The following is a 24,465-nucleotide window of genomic DNA, read 5'->3' as shown; positions in this document are numbered from 1 at the left end:
TTCCTGTATTACTTTCATAAGATTCTGCCAAATGCTCAAACTGCATGACGAGAATTGCAAGTCGTGAAGCTTTAAAAATTATTGTTTAAAGCTTAATTGCACGAATTAATAACAACTTATAATTTTTGTCTACACTCTGTGGTTCAAAGCGCTCATACATTGTTGTTCCAAGCATTTATACATTGTTGTTCCAATAATTTATACATTGTTGTTCAAAGCACTGGTGTGATTGCGCAAGAAAAATAATGCATGGCATGGATAGCATTGTGTGTGTTGCTATAGGTGGCGACCCGCAGCTCCATCTTGAAGCACCAATTGATACACAAGAGGGGGAGGAGGGGAAGGGGGGGTTGGATGAGAATCCTGGCGTCGACGATGCTGATACTCCTCTGGCCTGCTTGCAGATGCAGATGGAATGTCATCTGTCCCTTAGCCGAGAGTTGTGTCGATTATGAAGAAGGTTGCCGGAAATGTATTCTTGGGAGTAAATAGATTGTGGGGGAGTTGTGTTTAACTTTGAGGGTGTGAGTTTGAGAGATTATTGAGGGGACTGGTGGTGCTTGATGTTTGGTTGTCGCTATAGAGACTGTTTGTGGTGGAGGGGGGGGGGGTGGCAGCGGTACTAATGGGCGAGATAACATGCACTTATTGTTGGAATTTTGTAGTTGTTAATCTTTCGAATGGGTTTTCTACAGGTTTTGATTTTGTAACATAAGTAAACAAGGATTATACTAAGCGTTAAAATGACAAATAAGGCAATGGATAAGATGATGCAATATGACTTGGGGATTGAAGGAGAACGTGGGGTGACATAGCATTAGCTTTCTTGGGACATAAAAAAATGAAATGAAATTAAATCTTTTATGCTGATACAATGTGAAGGTAGTTAGACAGGTGAGACATATGAACAATATTATAGTTGGGAAGTCTTTGTGCTGAAAGATCGTGAGATTGGGCAGAATGGTAACGGTATAGAATTTTGTTATGTTGAGGTGGGGAATTTCAAGTCACCAATCGTGATGGTATAGCATAGTAGCATTGAACACCGGGGAAGTTTTATAGGTAACATTGAGTTGAAAATCAAGGTTCTTTGATCATGCAGCGGGTAGGATATGGTTGTGTGGTGAAGTATGGAATTGTCAAATCCACAGGGAAAAATGTGGTGAATTCTTATGTCTTCTGATATTATGACGTCCACGTTGCACATGAAACAGTATTGCTCCTGGGTGTTCGTGTGATTCGAGATCTACTATTTCATATGAGCCATTTGAGTGCAAATAAGTAATATTGTGAGGGGGATTGATAATGGCAAATAAATTTAGATCTCACTGAATTATATCCGTTTGAGGACTCATGACATGTGTACGAACAAGCTTGTCTGGTCTGTTCTACTGTTTTCGTTTTTATTAGAGTAGAAAAGCAGAAGTTTTGCCCTTCTTGTCCTCTAGTGTGAGAAGGTAGGAGGCACAACTTTTGCGTGTGAATCTCGCAGTTTTCAAGCTCAGTTCCACTTATTGTTCTGATGTTTTGATCTTGGTCGATTGCAACATAAGCAGGACTGTGTGAAAGTAGACATGTCAGGTTCCTAAATGAGAATGGCAGAGAACAACTTATAGTTCTTTTTTGTTGTGATTTGATTGGTATTTTTACTTCCATGTTGACGGCTCCATCCGATATTCTGCATTGAGTCACGGGTATCTGATAGTTAGGGACATTGAATTTTTGCGATGCGCGAAATCGCGAAATGTGAAAAAAAGATGCAATTTTGAACATTCTGCACGTAACTACACCCCCAATGATGAAATATGCATGAGTTTTATTAGCAAAGTAATGCGAGATGTGTGCTTTTCCACGAAATGAATTCTTTTTCGCAAAATAACCGTGAAATATCATCAAATTAAGTAGAAAACACGCACAAACCGGCAATCGAGGTTGTGTGCGCAAACTGTAGATTTGTGATGAAACATTTGCCTAAAGTTTCCTACCACTTGCAGCTGAAGAACGTTTTATCTTCGATCACATCTGGAAGATGATGCAAATTGGGATTTCCCATGGACATAAACTCAGTTTGAAAATGTCGCTTCCTGTCAAGCTGCATTCCTTTCTTCCCCCGAATATGCAATTTAGAAATGAAGTGATTTTGTGTTGATGTTTTCTTTTTGGTTGGACAGCTAAGTACTTGTGAATGTGTACAGTATATAAAAATGAAGTAGTTTCTATAAATTTATATCTCTCTTGTGTTGTTTCCTCTCATGATGAAAAAGTGTGTGCCAATTTTTCTTTTTTTCCACCGCTGGTATATACCGCTGATCTAACATTTTATTTACCGCTCTCCTCAGTTATTTACCATAAATTTGTCTCCCTACTGATAGTATTGGGTTGGTGCGAATTAAATGTCCGCTTTGACGTCTGGTGGGAAACTCACCTCAACAACACAACACAGGGATTGACTGAGGTCACGGGTCTAACGTAATAAACTCTGTATACGTCCAGCAAACAGGCTGGAGCACCCAGACAGTCAGGAGGCAGTGTGTTGCTGAACAGGGTCGGTCATCTGAAAGTGCACCATGGAGAACACACAACTGCGAGTGATTTTTCTTTACGAATTCAAACTGGGACATTCTGCTAAGCAAGCTGCCAAAAACATTGTTTGGGATAGATTAGTGTATGTATTATTATTTGTGTTATCAATGTGTGAAAATTTGTATATCTTAAGTATTCATTATACTTGTCGCCACTAGGTGACAGGACAGTGCAGACTCTGCTTCGGAGACTGTGCAGGGCGTGGTACATATCGGGAAATACCCGCACTGTACGAGAGAACAGCGAGAGACATTGCTACACGGTGGTCGACTCCATTCCAATGTAGTCCAGTGTCAGTGTACATTAAATAGTGTATATAATCAGTCCAGTGTTTAAATAAGAAACTCAACATTTTATGGTCATCTCCGGGCCGGATTAGTTTACCAAGTGAACAATCTCTGAGAGATATGACGTGTTACGCATCAGAACAAACGTCTCAACTCGCCCGCCATGGAAAGAACGAGTGTTTTCGCACGGTATCGAAGTGACTTTGTATGCAGTGTTCCAGTTACAGATGTGTACTGACATTTGTACTTACGTCGATATATGGTTGCATGTTATGTGCTCAATCGTAGAACTTTCTGTGTCACAGTACTTATTACGTATTACGTGTAATTTTCAATCACAACCGTTACGCGTGTGGTTTTGAACAGACATTCCGAGTTTCGAGCATCCACTACAATATCCTGCTGTCGGCTGAAGTGACGTCATCAGCAACACCCAGGGAAGCTTCAGATCAAGGTCAGTAGTTAGCTAGGCTCGCACCATATTTTGTTTACTCTTTCCTCACGTACTATTTCCTACATATCTTGCCCTTTCCTTCACGATGGATGAAGAAGAGAAAAGAGTGTTGATGCGTAGGAGAGCTGGATTTAGGGGCCAGTTAACACGAACACAAGCATTTGTCAATGCCTTTGAAGATTCGGGGGAAGTTCAAGAAGTAAATCCGTTTGCAGAATTTAACACCTGTGGAAAAAATATGATGAAGTTCAAACACGTTTAGAAGTAGAAGATATAAACGAGAATCACGAACCTCACAGGGGGGATTTTGAAGAAGTTTACTACAAGGTACGGGGTAAAATGGAATCCATTATAGAGAAACATAAACAAGCACAAGCACCTACAGATGGATCGGATGTTGTAAACAATGCTTCATCATTAGGCACCAAGCACATCAAATTACCCACAGTATCTTTACCCACGTTTCACGGTAATTATCAGGATTGGTTAGCATATTCAGATGCATTTCAGGCTATGGTTCAAACAAATGACAATATTCCTAAAATACAGAAATTCCACTACTTGCGTTCATCATTGGAATCTGAAGCAAGAACACTTATTGATACTTTGCCCATGACTTATTCAAATTACGATATTGCATGGCAATTGTTGAAAGATAGGTATGAGAATAAACGACTGATAGCAGCAAGTCATGTCAATAACATCTTGCATGTGAACTCAATTAACAAGGAAAATGCCACAGAATTACGTCAGTTCATCAATGACGTCACCAGTAACTTAAATGCTCTTCGAGCCCTTGAATTACAAACACCGTTAGAAGATGTTATTTTGAAACATCATTTTTTGGCTCAAATTGATTCTCACACAAGAAGGGAATGGGAATTAAGCCATACCGATCAGTCGTTCCCTACACTGAAGGAACTGTTTACCTTTCTAGAACAAAAATGTCAAGCTTTGGAATCAATGAAATCTGTTCACGTAAACAAAAATGTCAATGAACACAAGGTTAGCCCTAAACAGAAACACAACCGTCAGTCAAATTCTTACCTGACAACTACAAATACACAATGCTATTTCTGTAATTTAGCACATTCCTTATATTCATGCAAGTCTTTTGCAGGCGCAAGTCTGAAGCAGAAACAAGAGTGTGTGCGCAACAACAAACTTTGTTATAATTGTCTCAGATCGAATCATAATTTTAGGAACTGTACTTCAGGTAATTGTAGACGCTGTGGATTGAAACACAATTCTCTGTTGCATCCAGAGGAAGGCGGTAAACGAGGAGGTCCTCTAAGGCAAGACCAACCAAGGAATGACTCACCAGACACGAGGAATGAAGCGGCAAGGACAACTTCAGTACAATCTTCATACTGCACATTTAAGAGTAAACCAAGACCACACGTTCTGCTATCAACAGCTTTAGTAGAAGTCGTCGATTCTAGGGGACAGCCACATACATGTAGAGCTCTCCTGGACAGTGGGTCTCAGTCAAATTTCATCAAGGAAGATCTTGTTCAGAGACTACAGTTGCGAAAGCAGAAAAATCATATTGCAATCAGAGGAATCAATAATGTTTCATCGGAAGCCAAGCACAGTGTAGACATTCAGCTGCGCTCAAGAGTGTCAGACTTCCAGACTTCACTTACTTGTCTGATACTCCCACGCATCACAGGGAATGTACCTTCTCAAGTTATTCATCATGAACATTGGAACTTACCAACAGACATTGAGTTAGCAGATCCAGATTTCTACAAACCAGAAGGGATAGATCTACTAATTGGATCGGAACTTTACTTGCACTTACTTCTTCCTGAAAGACAAACGAGAGATGAAAACTATCCAGTTCTTCAAAATACCGAATTAGGTTGGATTTTAGCTGGTCGGATTGAACAGCCTGTACAACCTAGTACACCCACAGTAGCATGTTTTGTACGCATGGAAGACAATTTGGATTCTCAATTACGGCGTTTTTTCGAGTTAGAGGAAATGTACTCAAAACCAAAAACGGCTGAAGAACTAGCTTGTGAAACCCACTTCAATCAACACATCACCAGAGATGAAACAGGGCATTTCATTGTTCGTCTCCCATTTCGATCAGATCATATAGAGCTAGGACATTCATACAACCAGGCATTATTCAGATTACATCAATTAGAGAAGAGGTTTCAACAACAACCAGAGTTGAAAGAGGAGTATGGCAGAATACTCGAGGAGTATGAAATGTTGGGACACATGAAGCCAGTACAACTAAATGAAGCTGATGACTTGTCATACTATTTACCACATCATCCAGTATTCAAACCTAGCAGCAGCAGCACGAAGACCAGAATTGTTTTTGATGCATCAGCAAAAACAACAAATGGAGTCTCATTAAACGATATACTGATGGTCGGTCCAACCACACATGACAATCTCCAGTCTATAGCTCTTCGCTTCAGAACGCACAAGGTTGTATTTACGGCAGACGCCGAGAAGATGTTCAGACAAATTCTGATTTATCCAGATGACACTAAGTTTCAACGCATACTTTGGAGAAAATCTACAGATATGCCAGTACAAACGTTCGAGCTCACAAGAGTCACATTTGGTTTGGCATCATTACCATTTTTGGCGACCAAAACATTGCAGCAGTTAGCTGAAGAGGAAGCAACCAAGTTTCCGAATGCATCCAAAGTTTTACAACGAGATGTTTATGTTGATGACCTCCTCACTGGAGCCAACAGTATTTCCATGGAGTGGAAACATTTGTTTCAACAGTTACCAAATATTAATCAGATACAAGTTAACAGATTTGTGCTAGTTCAAGGAAAAGTGGTTGACAATCAACTCCACGGATTTTCAGATGCATCGCAAGTTGCATATGGCTGTTGTTTGTATCTTAGATCAACAAATGAAAATGGTGAAACCACTGTACATTTACTTTGTTCACGTTCGCGTGTGGCACCTATAAGAAGAATCAGTCTTCCTCATCTTGAATTGTGTGCTGCCTTGTTGCTGGCGAAACTAACTCACAAGGTGTTACAACTACTACAATTGGAAGTCAGTAGAATCAATTTGGCTAATTTGCGAAGATGGGGATGAGTGATGAAATTGATGAATGGACATTCACAAACAACCTAGCCCGAGCGGGATTTAAACCCTGGACCCTTGGCGTTGCAGAGCAATGTGCTAACCACTCGGCCACAGGGTCCGGCAATGATGGGTTTGAACCCTAGTAAAGAAGAATGCAGTGTCTCCCTACGTCATATGCTTCTGCTATTTCTGGAATGTTACCCTGTGTAGTGTATTTTGCTTGGCCAAGTACCGATGTCTGGAGAGAGAACTTAGCTTTTTACAATCTCTCCCTTGAGTCATTCCACAATATATAAGTGAAATGATGGTGCAATATTGTGCTGACTTAACCCCTTAAGTGGGTGTTTCGATTTTATAAATTGTTACAAGCAGGTTACCCGAGCTGTGTTCGGGGTTGCAATATGTAACGTTAAGCAGGTTGCCCGAGCTAGATTCGGGCAGGAAAAGTTTATTCCAACTTCAGATCGGGTAACACAAATTGTTCTTGGGTATTGTTGGGTACACTATGAGGAATCTGGTGTGCAGTTGTTTTTGTAGGTATTATTAACTGAGCGGGAATAACTTGCGTTTCTTTCATGTGAGAGAATGGCTAAGCAAATGCAAAGCGCGGACCAAATTAGACTTCTTCTTGAGGATTCCAGTTGTGATGAAAGTTCGGAATTTGAAATTAGTGATTCCGAAGGAGCATGAACATGAAACATTTCAGACATTTCATGGACATTGTTGTTTTGAATTCTTACGTGCTGTACAGCAAATTAGGTGGTACTATGAACAGGTTGCAGTTTCAACTATGACATGTGGAAAGATTGATTCAGAAGTATTCACCAAAGACTGAACATCCATATGTCAGAAGTGGAAGACCAGCCTTGACGTCAAAACAATCTCGTCTAACTGGAAGACATTTTCCAAAATACCTTCCTCCAACAACAAAAAAAAAAGCTGCCAACAAGACAGTGCAAAATATGTTGTATGGCAAGATATGAAAGAGGCAAGAAAGTCAGAAGGGAGACCAGGATTTACTGCAAGGAGTGTGATGTTGGCTTCTGTGTTGTGCCTTGTTTTGAGAAGTTTCAAACTGAAATTGTTTTAGATACTAATACTTAAAAGATAACAAGTGTGTTGTTCTTTTCTAGAAACTGACTACTAAATGCTGATATATATTCCTTGAAAATTTTGAAATTATTATGTTCACAATAACAATTTTTAATTAAAATAATAAGTTAAAGGAATAAATATGTACATAAATTCAAAAATTCTTTCTGTTGTGGCAATTTGTAAAATAATAACTCAAAGGAATAAATATATACATACCGTGCGTCCATTTCGATCTGCAGCCGAGAGATCGGGAGAAGCGTGGCGGGCGGCGCTGACGGAGATGCCGACATTTGCGGCCTGAAATGCCCGCTTATTTTTATGGACATATGCAGACATTTATATAAATATTGCAAAACGAGCACTAACCTGTGTTATAAGAGTATGGTTTTAATTTTAGTAGCTTAGTGGCTGTATGTGCTGATGATTTTGACACTCCCATCTCCTGTGAAACACGGCGTAGAGGTTTGTTTGGATAACTTTCTAACGCTGCCCCAATTTCATCGAGTTTTGCTTCGGTTAGAATCCGTCGTTTTTGGTTAGGTGTTTTAAAACTTAACGATCCAGTTTCTCGTAATTTAAGACAAGATGTCTAACTGTATCTCTATGTGGAAGTGAAACCCATGGGAATTTCTGTACAAATTGCCTACACACGTCTCGACACGAGTCTGTTTTCACGTAAGTGTCATACATAAAAATTCTTTGTTCTAAAGTGAATCTTGCGGCTGGCATTCCAATCGTCTCACTGACACAACACACATACACACTGCAATAACACAAACAAGTAACGGCAAGTAACCAAGAATAACACTCTTGCGCACAGTATGAAATTAACACGCTCTTGGTTTACATTGCTCGCCACTATATTCACAGCTCTGTCTTCATCTAGTCGTGAAGGAACAAGAAACTCGAGCTTGGAGATTTTGGATTGCAAGGAAGCTCACGAAAACCATTGACTTTTAATGGTTTCGTCGGCAGCGTAATCTTGATACAGTGTTGCACATTCGAAACCTCCAAACGATCCCCATCGACACAAAACTCTTTCAAGGATATAAACTTAAGCAGGACGTTGCTGGTTAAAACTATGATTAAAATGTTTTATTATCTGTGACTCTTATCGTCACTTCTAAAGCGTATTTTTTTGTGTATATAATTGCTGAACTTGGATGAATTACAGATGATGAATTATAACCCAGGTTAGTGCTCGTTTTGCAATATTTATATAAATGTCTGGATATGTCCGTAAAAATAAGCGAGCATTACAGGCCGCAAATGTCGGCATCTCCGCCAGCGCCGCCCGCCACGCTTCTCCCGATCTCTCGGCTGCAGATAGAAATGGACGCACGGTATATTCCAATATGTAATATGAAAACTTTGAACAATATTCAGTGGAAGTTCTGTTATGTCAATTTTTCAAATAATATGTTAAAAGAATAAATATATGCATATATTCTTAAATGAAAATGTATTTTCCATGGTATTATTCAAAACGTTGAACAATATTTGAAGTTTTTTCTGTTTTGTTTGTCCACTAACTTCTCTGTCTCACTACATTATCAAGGGGAGGGAGGGAGGGGGGAGAGAGGGGGGAGAGGGAGGCAGAGAGAGAGGGAGGGAGGGAGAGAGAGAGAGAGAGAGAGAGAGAGAGATAGAGAGAGAGTGAGAGAGTGTGTGTGTGTATAACTTAAACCTAAATGGGAATTGAAACTACTGCACACATAATTTAAAGACTGTTTCATTACATTGTCAAGGAGGGAGGGAGGGAGAGAGAGAGGGGGAGAGAGGGAGGGGGAGAGAGAGGGGGAGGGGGAGAGAGAGGGGGAGGGGGAGAGAGAGGGGGAGGGGGAGGGAGGGAGAGAGAGAGAGAGAGAAAATAACTTAACCCTAAATGGGAATTGAAACTACTGCACACATAATTTAAAATAAATGGTATGTTGAATCTTAGACCCCAGTTCAGCGAGCCCCCAGTCCGCCCCTGTCCCAGAGGGCACATGGCTCTGGACAACATTATAACATTACATGTCTTGTAAATGAGAGAAAGGTGAATGAACACACAAACATTCAAGCAGTGTACAAAACTGTACAAAGCAAAATGTATCTATGTATGTACTACTGTATATCCATTTAAAGAAAATAATTCCCCGCTACGGGAACATTGACTGGATCTGAAATGCACAAAAAGCTGCCAAATTCAAATGCCAGAGGACAACTCAGGCTCCCCACTTAAGGGGTTAAGCAAGTGTGTATATGGCCATCTGTTCTTAGCTGCAACACAATTCATTTGTTTTTGCCAAGGATTCCTGTTGCAATTTACATGCATGGTTGGTTGTTTTAAGTGCACATATGATGGTATGGGCTTCAAATTTTTTACAGATTAAATGTAACTTGAAAGCTTCTAGAATAAAGCTGAATTGTATAATTTTAAAAGTAATTTGTAATTAGTAACAATTATAATGATATTAACAGTCAATTCACATCATAAAGAGGGAATAGGCAAATCAATCTCATTTTCAAAAACTTTGTGTGTATAAACATATATAAATATATTCAAATCTTGCTCTATAATACAAACAAAATTCATATTTAACACATTGAAACAGCTCACAATGCCTCAATTACTTGTTTATGGTCACATTATTTGTCACTAGCTCAACAGCTGAGTAGGAAAGTGCTGTTGATTTTCAACATGTTTTCACTTTTAAGGTAGGCTTCATATAATAGCACAGTATATTGCAAAGCACTTATGCACAACTTCCAAGTTTACCCAGGAGGCGATCCATGTATAAAGAGAAAAAGGCACAGTGTTTTGTTTGGATGAGATGCCTTCAGCATTTCACAATGCAGAATGTTCCTTAGGAAATGTTACTACACGAATCTTTCCCCATCACAGCTTCCACCATCCGAACACTTAAATACCAAATCATTGCTGCCAGTTCTTGATCCCTACCTGCCTTGCTGGTTGGGCACACACAGCAGTTGTTGAAATATAGGCCTTCGGTTCCTTCCACTTCTCTGGCAGCAGCACAAAACACTGAAGTACTGGCTGCCTGTTGCTGGAATAAAGCGACTTATGTAGAAGTAAGCAATGATAGGAAAAAATAATAAGTTAATGAATAATTGATATAAAGTGAATGTTGACTCAGAATTTATGATTTACTGTAAATAACCATACTGCTTTATTTTGTTGTTGCACATTCAATGTAATATTTGGAGAATGATGATACTGTTCACATAAATGGTAAACATTCTATGAGGACCTTGAATGGGTGATGAGTAGTGGAGTCAATGCCAACACTCTTTATACTCGCTGATGCTTGAAAATATTAAGTAAAAGTCAGTTGGGATATTAATATGTAAGTATTCCACTGCAATTATACACCCCACTTTGCTTGTTTTGCTTTACACCAGAATGTTATAATTGTTTCACATAATTATAGTTCAAACAAATTAAAGCTTTTAATTTTGCATTTCTGGTATAATTAGACCGCACAAAAGTGTCATACTGCATTTTTGCAGGCCCTGTGAAATACCTAAACTCCTAAAAGTACTAACTCGTATCACTGAATAAATTATTTACTTACTGATAGCACTGATCAGCTGATAGAGATACACTCGCATCACTATCGACTCAGTCCAGTCATGGACTTTGACTTACTTTTACTCCTAACTGGAGTGCAGGGCCTTCAGAAAACTAATCACCTCCTTTACCTATCATCCTACAAATGCTCACAACTGGCAGTTCCTTTGGACTGCGATACAAATGTCCACTACTAGGCACTTTCTACAGCATTTCACATAATACTTAATAAAAATAAAACTACTGTGTACACTCATGTCCATAAGTTAAGGGATTTGCGAGATCCACTAGAAAACATTGGACCACAGCAATAATTGATGCAATAAAACGTGCCCTGGCAACACAATCATGTGACATACGTGTCAGACAGGTTGACACCACACCTATTCTGAATGAGAGTGATTAGTTTGACTGGAACAGTCAGTGTGGGAAGAGGTTTAGTAAAGTGTGTCTGACTGTGATGCGTGTGTTTGGCTTATGTAATCGAGTCGAAGGATGGCACAGCGAATACATTTGGATGAAATTATGCGTGGCTGGATCATTGGCAGATTCGAGGCCGGCCGAAGTCAACGAGAGGTGGGTCAGGAGTTGAATGTAGCGTTATTTATCATCTGTGAAGACAATTCCAGTCAAATGGAAACATTCAACAGCAGTGTGGGCAAGATCCACCACATGCTACAAGCCACCACCAGGATCGTTATCTTGCTTTAAATGCCCGAATATGACCAATCAGCACAAAATCTGCACTGGCTAGAGACCTCGTAGAAGCCTTTGGGACACACATCTTCTGTCAGACTGTGTAGTCGGCTTCAAGAGGTTGCTCTGTATGCAAGGAAACCCATCAGATGCATTCTCCTCACACTAAGACACCACATGACGATTGTGGTCTATATGGATGACATCCAGCAACAGCTCATGGTGCATATATATAGACCTGGGTTCTGTCTGATGGATGATAATCCCAGACCACACAGAGCGTGCCTAGTGGAGGAGTATCTGCAGCACGAGGACATCATGCATCTGGAGTAGCCTGTTCACTCACTGGACCTCAATCCGATTGAACATGCATGGGATGCTCTAGGCAGCAGAATTGCAGCCCTAACTCCGCCACCATGGACCATTGTAGACCTCCAAAGGGTGCTTGTCCAGCAATGGGATGTGTTACCGCAGGACATGCTGGACGGCCAGTTTCACAGTATGGGGAGCCGTTGTGCAACCTGTATTGCAGTTTGGGGTCACTACACCACATATAGAATGGTTCTGGCACAGTCCACTGTGAAATGTATGCCATTGGCAGAGAGAGGCTGCACCAAGTATGTGCTGCCCACTATCATTTTCAAATTTTCCTGTATACCTTATATCAGTATTGCTGTGTCGCATGTTTCAGTGTTGCCATGGCATGTTTTATTGCATAAATTATCACAGTGACCCAATGTTTTCTAGTGGATCTCGTAAATCCCTTAACTTATGGACATGAGTGTATATTGACATGAAAGCATTCAGGGAGATGCACAGTGGGTCAGAATGCTGAAAATGGGTTTAAAAATTTGTTGGGTAAATAAAGATACTTTACACTGATTATAACAGAATATAATACATAAAAAACATAAAATGAGTGAAATTCTGTGATTACTTACATGAGAGTTACTTACTTACAAACAATTATTTGTGCTCATGTACTGAGAGAACTGAACTTTCAAATGTTACATAAAATCAGTTAAATCTTGTGCTTACTAACATGACTACTCTACTAAATACGTACATTTTAAAGTGCTCTGTACTTGCATACTGAACAAGTTAAACCTTAAGCTTCAGTTAGACAGAAATTTCAGCAACAAATGCAGGCTCAACTTGAACCCTGGGATTTGGCATACGGTGCCATTGCTTTACCAATTGAGCTATTGAGCCAGTCCTGTTTCACCTGATTTTTTGCTTCTGCTGTTTTTACCTGCGTTGAAATTATGCAAAGCATAAGACTTAACATTCACTAGTAGAAGTATATTCAGTACTTTCCGATTGTTGGGTTTCATCTGACAATCCATTATGTCAAGCAGGCGAACAATGTCTTGTAATAGTGTACATGATTTCTAATCAGGCAAAGGCTGAAAGTTTGATATTAGTGGATTAGACAAATAGATGAAGGATAATGTCCTTTTTGGTAGAAATTTAGGAGCTCTTATGGGAATGTCACTCTCTGATAGCTTTGATGTCTTTGTTTCTTGCTTCTTGAGCAGACAGCTGACTGGAGGAACAGCTGCTATGACAGCTGAACTTTGCACCAAGTAGTACACTAGCAGGTTTATAATACCAAGATAAGCTTTCGTGTAATTGGAGATTTTCCCCTCTGTTGGAGGGAAATAAATAAAAAAAAATCTGTTACAAGAAGTTTCAGTTTCCAATGCATATTAACCAAAACTGTACATGTTGAAAGGGTGACCTGACAATATTTTTTTACAAAATTACCCTGCATCATTGAATGAAGGACTTTACAGAATCCTTGCTGCCATCCTTCGAAGCACCATTCCCACCATGATGAAGCTTGTCAACAACGATGCACATGGAATGCTTGAATTTCTCCTGGATGTCCATTTTGACACCTTTCATTTTTGCTTTGTATTCTCCATGAGCCTGTCACCTCTTGCATTCGAGTCAATCATGTGAAAGAAGTACTCAAAGAATCAAATCCATGCATGTGGGATTGACAGTCCAAACAACGATGATTAAATACTTGCCATTCTGAGTGACCTCATGATTTTTGCTTATCTAAGTCAGCGGAGCCCCACAAATGTAGGACACCTGAGCAGAGGAGGTACTACTCACTGCATTGTGACACGCACCCTCTCGATCTTCTAGGGTCTAGGTTGATTACTATGTTACCCAGGATCAAACTTCTCAGATAACTCTTACGGTAACTATGTTACAGACACTAACCTGGTCACTGGTGTAGGATTTTAAAACCTTTCCTTAGTTTTTAGCAATGAAAAGGTTTTCGGTATCGCAAGCAACTAGAGCTGAAGCAGCAGGTTTGAGAAACTAACCCAAGCAAATTGCAGCCTCCGAAGAGCGAGCAGTTCTCCCCTACAAGGTAAACTTGTGACACTGGCAATCGGGTAAGATAGCCGAAATATACAGAAAATCGGCTTCCTTTTATACTACACGGTTATTTACAAAAAACCAAGGAAACTTTGTGGATATTTACAGGTTTCTATAGAATTACATAATTACGACATGTAAAATAGATGTTTACAATATTTACATAAAATAGTTACAGTTGCAAATAACATACCTTTCTAATATACTTTTTCAAAGCCAAAATCGTTTATACAAGGATTAATTTTGTTGTCTTAAAGAAATTTAAATTAGTTCTCGAACATTCTCAATCTTGTGCGAGCCATATATAACGTATGGACATGCAGATGTTGCACTTTCTATTTTCAAATAGTAACTAACATGAACAAATTCGACTGGGCAACACAATTGCAAACTAATTTGTAAAAAAACTGTCAGATCTTCCCCAATGTATTCTGATTCTGCCTTGTTTACATTAAATTATACATTCTAACGCAAATCTATCTCATGCAGGCTTTATTTGTCAATGTGCAACTGACATTCATTTTACAACTGCAACTGCAAATAGGCAAGAGTTGGCAGGCAGACTCCTTTTGGATGTTTCGGTAAGACTCACTGAATTCCGTATTGTAACACGTGATACCACTTTGCTGTTTCCCTCCCTCAGAAGCTGGGATATTCATAGGAAAATGTGCAAAAAATTTTGGCTGCAACCTTAGGAGTGTTTTGCCTTCCTCTTGTGTCTCAAGGGTAAACAAACACCTCTAGAAAGCTTCAACTCACATCCAGTAAAAAAACAAACAAAAGAATAGCACAAAGTGGTATGTAGTGTTTGTATGAACCAGGAAATGTATAGTGAACATCATCCGTGGGCATGTAATAAGAACAGAGGAAAAATAGTGATTTCTGCATGCATCTTGGATGGATCAAATGATACATATAGCAGCTGAAAGTTGTTCGGAAAGGTTCCAAATGATGGCACGTAAGTATTTAACTCTGACAATACCATATCTATCATAGGAATTGGTATCTGTACAGAGGGGTGTTGGCTCAGCCTTAACATATTACTGTTGATGGTACTCACCAGTGACTTTGTAAATGGTCGGACAACAGCAAACAGAAGTCGATACACCCACCAGTTCCGACTCAAGCTGGAACTGACCAGATTCCCTGGGTGGAGTGAAGTGGCAGTGAGTCTCATCTTGCTCCACCTCTTTGTCAATTCTTTAGCGAACAGAACATTGCACAGCTTTGAGTTGTTGTACGCCATCATATTAGAGTAACGACTAGGGGTTACAGGAGATAAAAGACTCTCAACTAAATTCTCCTTTGTTATGTTGGAAAACCTAAAGAAAAAAGTATAAAAAAATAAATATGATATTTGCACATATTAGAGATAAAGTTTTATTAATTCTTACAAAGTAGCCCGGGTTCGATACCCGGTGGAGGCACTTGGCACAGTGGTTCGGATCCCACTTTAAACTGTAGGTCCAGTCCCGATTAGCCTTGCTGTGCATAAAGTGGACTTAAAACACCAAATCAATTACAAAGTAGCAATTAAAAATAACATGTCTCAAACAATTGAATTGAAATAGATAGTTTATTCAGTAATTAGATATTACATGTTTCTGCAGATCTTTCTACGGTCCTTAAAACATGCTAACAACCAAGGTTTTCAGGCATTAACTGCACTTGCTATTCTAGAAAATAAAGCTTATTCAACGTTATCGGAAATAAAATGAGAATCATAAAAACATAGTTATATAGAATATCTTGCATCAAGAAGCTGGTTAAAGAAAAAGTGGAATTTATTTTCATTCTCAAATCCTGACATACACACTGACTTTTCCCGACTTTCCAGTCAGTTTAAACCCTGTATTAGAATTAAAGTCTTGTGGAGATGCAGACTTGAAATTTCCCATCATAAAATTAGTGGAAATATTTGGCAACATCACAGCATTTTAAAACCATCTCATATTACTCTGGTGCCACACTCACCTTCAGTTCGAACTGTTTAATTCCCAATGGTATCAAAGCAGCTTACAAATAACATTAATAGGAACTGTTACTCTAGAGTTTAAGTGGCTGTAGTTGTATAACGTTTCAATGTACTACACACATATCTTTCTCAACAGCTAGGAAAACAATGAAATCGAATGTTAGTTAAAAATGTAATTGGCAATCATCTTATAGCAATTACATACAAGACAGCATACTTTTGACAGCAGACAATAAAACAACTGCTGTACTTAATATAGCATAGATATTACTGAATTGTCCTGCATCCTGGCCATGCTGTCGAAGATGCAAGCTTTGGGCTCTGGCTACAGGATGTGTGCAGGTTCCAGCCTTCTGAGGAAAGTGGAACAATTTTTCTCCTGAGACTTCAGCCTGTGTTTGGGACCGGTGGCCACCCACCATTGCAAGACAATTGTGGAGCTACAAATGAGTAGCATAACCCAGTTATGAAAAACCTACAAGACTGGGGGTTTGTCGCGATGACCACACGTCACATGTAACTGGTTCGTTGTCTCCCACCTTCGGTGGGTGAAGCTGGCAGTCGGTATGTAGGTACTGGCTCTCACGGGCTGTTGCACCATGGTGTTATATTATTATATATTACTGAATCGTGCACTTTTTTTATGGGCCCGAAGTTAGGTAAGTAATTACGTACATTGGTTTCAATGGGGGTTAACGACTGATCTTCAATATCAATGTTGTTAATATTTGTAAAGAGTTACCAGAAGATAAGTGATACATGTAGCTTCTGCAAATTTTCTATCATCTCTTTCAATTTTGAAATTTATTTTTTCTTAATCAGAACTCATTCATGTGCTCCATAAATCTCTTAAAAATTGTTCATCTGGTTTCTCATACACATCATTGCTCACATCCCTCAAAACTTGATCATATAAATTCACTAACATTTTGGCATTTAGTTTTTAGAGCTTCGATCTCAGTACACCAATTTTAATGTTTTATACGGAAGGGTCCATATCTGTCAAATCAGTCGGTTGCACCTTGGTTGTGGACTCTGAAAGTTACAGCTATGCTTTACATCCTGTGTGTTTGGTATACACAACAGGACATTATGCAGTCCTAAAGGCCCTGGACTTTGCTGATGCTCATGGTTTGAGAGAGTCCTTATATGCACAGATTTGATCGGTGTGCTAAAGTCTGGAATCGTTGCCTTCCAGGCATCCTACGACTTGTGTCCTAATTTGTCAGAGCTGAAGTTCGCCTCTGTGGGGTCCCTAGTTACATGGGCATAAAGGGTTATTATTAGGACCATATGGATTTAGCCACTGGACGTACACTTCTGGCCATACAAAGGGCATTTGTATGAGCCACGCACTGTTTTCTGAACTTCACATTGATTGTATCACTCTTTGAATCCAATTACCATGTTTTCTGCTTCGAAATAACAAATTACTTTCAAATTTTATAACAAAATGTGTTATTATTTGGGTGTGTTCAGTAGTTGGACATTCATTTCCTCTAAAAATCTCATCACTCTATGTTTGGAGTGAAACACTAGTGCTTTAGCGTCAGTTGGAGACATATTTTAGGATCTTTTACTTTGAGACCCCTTATCTCCTTAACCTCCAAACCATTGCCCCTAATACTTCACCTGTACCTTAGTTAAGATGAGTACTTTCCAAATTTACATGCATTACGGCCAACTTGTTTCACTGTAAGTGACCGTTTACTGTTAGGTGCAAACGACCACATCTCCTGCAATCAGGACCCATCATCTCCACGATAACGCAAGATGTCATACAGCACAATTGGTGCAGAACGTACTGCAATAATGGGGTTAGGAGGTGTTGAAGCACCCACCTTATTCTCCTGACATGAGTCACTGCGACTTTGATTTGTTTCCCAAGATGAAGGAACCGCCGAGGGGGAAATGCTTTCCAGACATCTCAAGCATCATTTCGGCCACAGGGTGGTCTCTGCACACACTGGCACGAAAGGGAGCTATCAATTGCATCCAACGACTGCCAGATGTTTGGAAACTTGTTTACGCAGCAGCAGGAGATTACATTGAAGGATTGTAAATGATTCCAGGTATGCATCTTCTTTCATGTTTCTTTCTCGTACATGTTGCCACTACAAGAAAAATTGCCCTCGTATATAAATTAAAAAAAACAAACTCATCACCTGCAGTTTACAGAAATGATGTGTTAAGCCAGTCTCACACGGTGGTTAAGTAGGGCCCCACCTCCCTACCCACATCCGACTCAAAACTACCATAAGATTCTTTGCCTCTTCCGTTTGCAAAGGCAGCAAAAGGGGTCTCACATGATTCTTAAAATCACATCTTTAAAAATGGCAACTACACAAACATGGTATACCACTTCACAAGTTTAGATGCTAATAACCGCTGAAGTTTTGGGAAAATAATGTTTTCTCTTAAAAGAATAACATTGGCACTGTTGAAAAATGTAGCACATGTAACACCAATACAAACTAGTCAATTAAATTACACAAATTTCACAACATTTAAAGTGCGAAAATTGTGGTGTTTACATTAACATTAAGTTACCATATTATATTTATATTTCATTGATACTTCTTTGCTCCAAAAATACTTATTGTGAAATTTACTTTGAAGTCCATGAACTAATTACAATTCATAACTTATATATGAATACACCAGCAGATTAATTTACTGCGATGCTACAAACAGCACAGTGTATTTGTTACAGCCAGCCAAGAAACCAGAGAGTGGCTCTTCAGTGTTTAGTTTACTTCACAATAAAATAGTATTCACGTCTGTTGTGAAAGTAAAATAACAGTATCTCAGTAGGAAATTTAGACATATGAACTATTTATTTAAAACAATAATAATAATTATTATTATTACTTCCGCCCTCACCCTCACACGCCCTCACCATGAACCCTCCGGAGGGGAGTGGCAACTGAAGGGGGGTTGGGGAGGGGGAAGAGGGGTTGATTTGGGGGGAGGGAGGTGGTCTGAGGAGAAGAAGGGGAGAGAAGAAGGAGGGATCCTCCCTCCCTCTCCTCCCCCCATGACTTACCCTCCACTCCCTCCTCCCCAGGGTGGGAGGCAGGGGGTTCAAGAGAGAGAGGGGGGAGAGGGAGGGTTAGGGGCAAGGGGGCAAGGGGGATAGAAAGAGAGATAGAGAGAGTACCTTATCGGGGTGGGTTGGGAAGGGTGTAACAAATATAATAAAATATTTGCTACCAATCATTAAGGTCGGCTTTAGATGCAAGCATTTCATGTAACTTTTTGGCTAGCTTTTGCTATACAGCATTAAAGGCACATCGAGTTACACCATCTATGTAGAGTGCACGGTGTTTACATTTGAAACAACTAAAGTATTCTTTCATACGTGTACAGTAAACGTTGTAAAGTATGTATTTAAGCAGCGCCATTCTTTTGTACCTAATAACGTTTTACACAAAACGTTAATATTCCTCTCGGTTGAATAGTTATCGGCTTTTAAAAATGTGAAGTGATACATTGCTTACATCTCACGCGGATGCCATTACAACTGCACTCGTGACCTAGAGGTTGCTTCTGATTTGTTATGTTTCCTACTTCAGCTGCCAGTGTGCTCCTCAATTCTGATTGGTAGTTCTATGGTATTAAAGATGGATTTAGAGACTGTTTCTAATTCTGTCGGGAACTGAATAAGAGAAAGCTCTCACACGATCATTAAGTAACGAAGCTAGAAGTCGATGGCGAAGTGAGGATGTACCTAACTGAGGTGCGAGACTGGCTTTAGTCGATGCTATGTGGTTCTAGTTTTATTTGAATTTGAGTAGTTTCATACAAAACAAGCTATCTTCTACAGACCATGCAAGACAGTGTTGTACGATAAACTACTTCAAATTGTGATTATTCTTATTGCATTAATAAAATATTTGAGAAAACACCTTACCTATGCGATTCAGAAGATACAACAACAATTCTTGGTGCCGATGACTTTTCAAGTACAGGCTTCAGCAGAAGTGTCAAATAGAACTGACTCAAATGATTGACTTGGAATGTGATTTCGTAGCCATCTAGAGTTTGGCCATATGATAAACCGAACACGCCTGCATTTAGTATCAACATATCTAGTGCACTGCAAATTAAGAGAAACAATAGTGTTATAGATCAAATAATAAAAACAATATCAGTTATCTGATCAAAAAGATTCAAGTTCACAGTGTTCCCCACACCACCACCAGCTAAAGCTGTAATCTGTCATTTACAGTTAGTAAAGAATCTTACAAGTATTAAATTCAGGATGAAAACACAAACAACAGAGCAAAGATACAAATCCTTAAAATAATATGCTTCTGACAGTATTATTTGGCAGCGAATAAGAGCTAAATTGTCAATGCTCAAGTTAAAAAATGTAGTCAATTCTTTTTTCAAGTGACCCTACTTTTAGGTTTAGAAATGCCAGAGACTTGGTTCACTTTAATGTGCTTTGTACATACTCTCTAGGTGGACTGACAATCTGTAAAATCTTACCATTTTATTTATTTCATTTACTTGTTCATAATACAATATAATGCTAACCCCTTAAGTGGGTGTTTCGATTTTATAAATTGAGTTACAAGCAGGTTACCCGAGCTAGGTTCAGGCAGGAAAGTTTATTCCAACTTCAGATCGGGTAACGCAAATTGTTCTTGGCTATTGTTGTGTATACTATGAGGAATCTGATGCACAGTTGTTTTTGTAGATGGCAGCATGGTATTATTAACTGAACGGGAATTGCTCGAGTGCGTGAGCAAATGCAAAGCACAGACGAAATTAGACTTCTTGAGAATTCCAGTTGTGATGAAAGTTCGGAATTTGAAATTAGTGATTCCGAAGGAGCATGAAGATGAAACAGTTCAGACATTTCATGGACATTGTTGTTTTGAATTCTTACGTGCTGTACAGCAAATTAGGTGGTACTATGAACAGGTTGCAGTTTCAACTATGACATGTGGAAAGATTGATTCAGAAGTATTCACCAAAGACTGAACATCCATATGTCAGAAGTGGAAGACCAGTCTTGACGTCAAAACAATCTCGTCTAACTGGAAGACATTTTCCAAAATACCTTCCTCCAACAACAAAAAAAAAGCTGCCAACAAGACAGTGCAAAATATGTTGTATGGCAAGATATGAAAGAGGCAAGAAAGTCAGAACGGAGACCAGGATTTACTGCAAGGAGTGTGATGTTGGCTTCTGTGTTGTGCCTTGTTTTGAGAAGTTTCAAACTGAAACTGTTTTAGATACTATTACTTAAAAGATAACAAGTGTGTCGTTCTTTTCTAGAAACTGACTACTAAATGCTGATATATATTCCTTGAAAATTTGGAAATTAGTATGTTCACAATAACAATTTTTAATTAAAATAATAAGTTAAAGGAATAAACATGTACATAAATAAAAAAATTCTTTCTGTTGTGGCAATTTGTAAAATAATAACTCAAAGGAATAAATATATACATATATTCCAATATGTAATATGAAAACTTTGAACAATATTCAATAAAAGTTCTGTTATGTCAAATAATAAGTTAAAAGAATAAATATATACATATATTCCTTAATGAAAATGTATTTTCCATGGTATTATTTAAAACGTTGAACAATATTTGAAGTTTTTTCTGTTTGTGTGTCCTGTAATTTCTCTGTCTCACTACATTGTCAAGGGGGAAGGGAGGGAGGGAGAGGGAGGGAGGAGAGAGAGAGAGAGAGAGAGAGAGAGAGGGAGGGAGGGAGGGAGGGAGGGAGGGAGAGGGAGGGAGGGAGAGAGAGAGAGAGAGAGAGAGAGAGAGAGAGAGAGAGAGTGTGAGTGTGAGTGTGTGTGTGTGTGTGTGTGTGTAACTTAAACCTAAATGGAAATTGAAACTACTATACACATAATTTAAAGTAAATCGTATGTTGAATCTTAGACCCCAGTTCAGCGAGCTGCCAGAGGGAACATGGCTCTGGATAACATTATAACATTACATATCTTGTAAATGAGAGAAAGGTGAATGAACACACAAACATTCAAGCAAACTGTACAAAACAAAATGTATCTATGTATGTACGGTAAAAGTTCAGGATATCGGAGACACATTTCTTCAATTTTACAGAAGAAACTTCTTACGGAAATGAGTTTCTCAAAGGTTTCAAATGTTCGTCGAGGTATTTTCTTCCATCATAGAATCTATTTGACCGGGAAATCATGTATTTTGCAAGAGAAATATCTTACCAATGCACAATTGCCATTGCTTTCCCGACGTGAAGCAGATGTGATGACGTAACCCCCTGTGTTTCCAACCCCTTTTTTTTTTTTAACTATGCTTGCTTGACCTAACCAAACTTAATCTAACCTTATCGGAAATGGTTCGTGGGGCTATCCGTGAATGGTTCATGGGGCTATCCGTCAGCTACCCATGCATAATGTACAATTTGCGCATGACGAACACGATAGTAGGTATTTTTCGGTGAAGAAGGTTGGAAACACTGCATACCCACTACGGTAGTCAACCTCAGCCCGCCATATTGTGTTACGAAAGCAAAGAAATGAATCAAAAGAAGTACCCTGTATGTGAAAATTTGTGTTTCTTTTTATGTAAAAAGAATAATGGCACCTTGAGCTATGTTCCGCAATACACAATTGGTAAGTACGAACCATGCAAAACAGAAAATATCCGATTTTAATGTGTCTCCGATATACCGAGCATTTACCGTATGTACTACTGCATATACATTTAAAGAAAATAATTCCCTGCTACGGGAACATTGACTGGATCTGAAATGCACAAAAAGCAGCCAAATTCAAATGCCAGATCACAACTCGGGTTCCCCTCTTAAGGGGTTAAAATTTAAAATAATGGTGTAACAACACATTGTAAATACATAAAACTTATTTACAGTCAAATCCAATAAAATAGAAAGTTTCACCGAATTTTGCACCTAATAACACTACATGAATTGAAAAATATATCCAAATCATGTACTAAGCAGTGGCGGCTGGTGGTCTGGCTCTATGGGTGTGCACTTCAGCCTTGGCTATATATTTGTTTGAGTATATTTTTTAGATCTACCATATGCATAGAAAAGCAGACACGACCTACAGTTTAAAGTGTGATCCGAACCACTATGTGCCTCCACCGGGTGTGTGGCTAATTGTTTTTAGAAAGAGTTGAATTTATTGTTATCAAGAATTAATTGAAGTTACTGCTGAATAACTTAATAAGCATATTGCAAAATCATGAAGGAATTTAAGCTAAGAGATAACTGTTACTTTGATGTCATTATACAGGTATTAAATAACCACATACAATAAACATGTTCTTTAACAATAACACTCAAAGCATTTTTAAAATAAGACTATTATCTTTTGTCATCAAAACTGTAAATATATAACATGACCATGATTTACATTGGAGCAAGGTGAAAAGTAGGAGCACCAGGGTGGAAAAGAGAGGGCAACACCTCTCCCGGGTGAAAAGTTTATCTGAAGCCACTACTGCAAACAAGGTATCCGATCCAAAGACAACATGCAGAAAATCAGTTGTAATCTATCTAGCAGTTGTTTCTTTCTAATGACTGACTGACCAAAATAACAAAATCAAGAAAATAATAAATATGAAAGAAAATAACAGTACTCAACTCACTCAGTCCACACTGCCCTGCTTCGTATTTCAGATGTTTTCCCCATTCCGCAGTATCCGTATCATTACTGCAGTTGCTGCATGCTTTGTAGTTAACTTTCCTCAAATAATCAACAATGTAAAATATTACATATATGCTTTCGCTGTGTAGAGTTTTCCCTTTCATCATGAAATCAAACACTTTGCACTGAAACAGGAACGAGCTTTTGACAGTATAACAATTTTTGCAACACATCAACAGGACTCAATCAAAACAGCTGACTGCAACGATCCCCCCGCCCGCGTTGATCGACTACAGTACCATGAGGACAGTTTATTTTGACCAAGCTGCTGCACTAAGCAAAAGGAATGCAACACATTTTTAAAACAAGCGTTTTGCTCTCAAGTTTCCTCTTCCTTCCTCCCCTTCTTTCTTGCTCGGAACAGTGTGGGCGAAGATACCATAGAAATGTTCCCTATATATAAAAAAAATAAAAAAAATTACGATGATGTGTGGGCTGTCTCCACTCCGCCACACGATCGCGAATGGAATGGGATTGCAACACTGCGTGAACACAGCACTGGTGGTGCTCGTCAAGCCCATAATACTGCAAGAAACAGGTGCTTGCGTGCTGCAAACAGCGGCATCTGAGCGCACTGCCACTTCTGCAAAACGAACAAACTGCAGGTGCTCGTAACACGAAGATTGGTTGCCGATTGGGCATGGG

The 24,465-nt window shown here is 39.1% G+C and overlaps 2 protein-coding genes across 2 annotated transcripts in view; one reads left to right on the top strand and one right to left on the bottom strand.

The window, feature by feature from the left end:
* LOC145986389 (uncharacterized) overlaps positions 1-7,543 on the top strand; it is a 39,874-nt gene extending 32,331 nt beyond the window's left edge. The window contains exons 2-4 of the mRNA XM_083120346.1: positions 3,237-3,324; positions 4,589-6,046; positions 7,530-7,543. Coding sequence (XP_082976472.1) covers positions 3,237-3,324; positions 4,589-6,046; positions 7,530-7,543 — 1,560 coding nt within the window. The remainder of the gene's footprint in view (positions 1-3,236; positions 3,325-4,588; positions 6,047-7,529) is intronic.
* A 2,353-nt stretch (positions 7,544-9,896) lies between these two features.
* Positions 9,897-24,465, bottom strand: part of Wwox (WW domain-containing oxidoreductase) — a 30,404-nt gene continuing 15,835 nt past the window's right edge. Inside the window, exons 5-7 of the mRNA XM_083124671.1 lie at positions 20,047-20,232; positions 15,219-15,480; positions 9,897-10,541 (exon numbers count right to left, since the gene is read on the bottom strand). Coding sequence (XP_082980797.1) covers positions 10,341-10,541; positions 15,219-15,480; positions 20,047-20,232 — 649 coding nt within the window. The 3' untranslated portion in view covers positions 9,897-10,340. The remainder of the gene's footprint in view (positions 10,542-15,218; positions 15,481-20,046; positions 20,233-24,465) is intronic.

The sequence above is a fragment of the Lepisma saccharinum genome, chromosome 1 (genome assembly GCF_977018435.1).
Source record: "Lepisma saccharinum chromosome 1, izLepSacc3.1, whole genome shotgun sequence".
NCBI classification, from domain to species: domain Eukaryota; kingdom Metazoa; phylum Arthropoda; class Insecta; order Zygentoma; family Lepismatidae; genus Lepisma; species Lepisma saccharinum.
The sequence above is the reverse complement of the archived record's forward strand: the minus strand, read 5'-3'. Positions and strand labels throughout refer to the sequence as shown.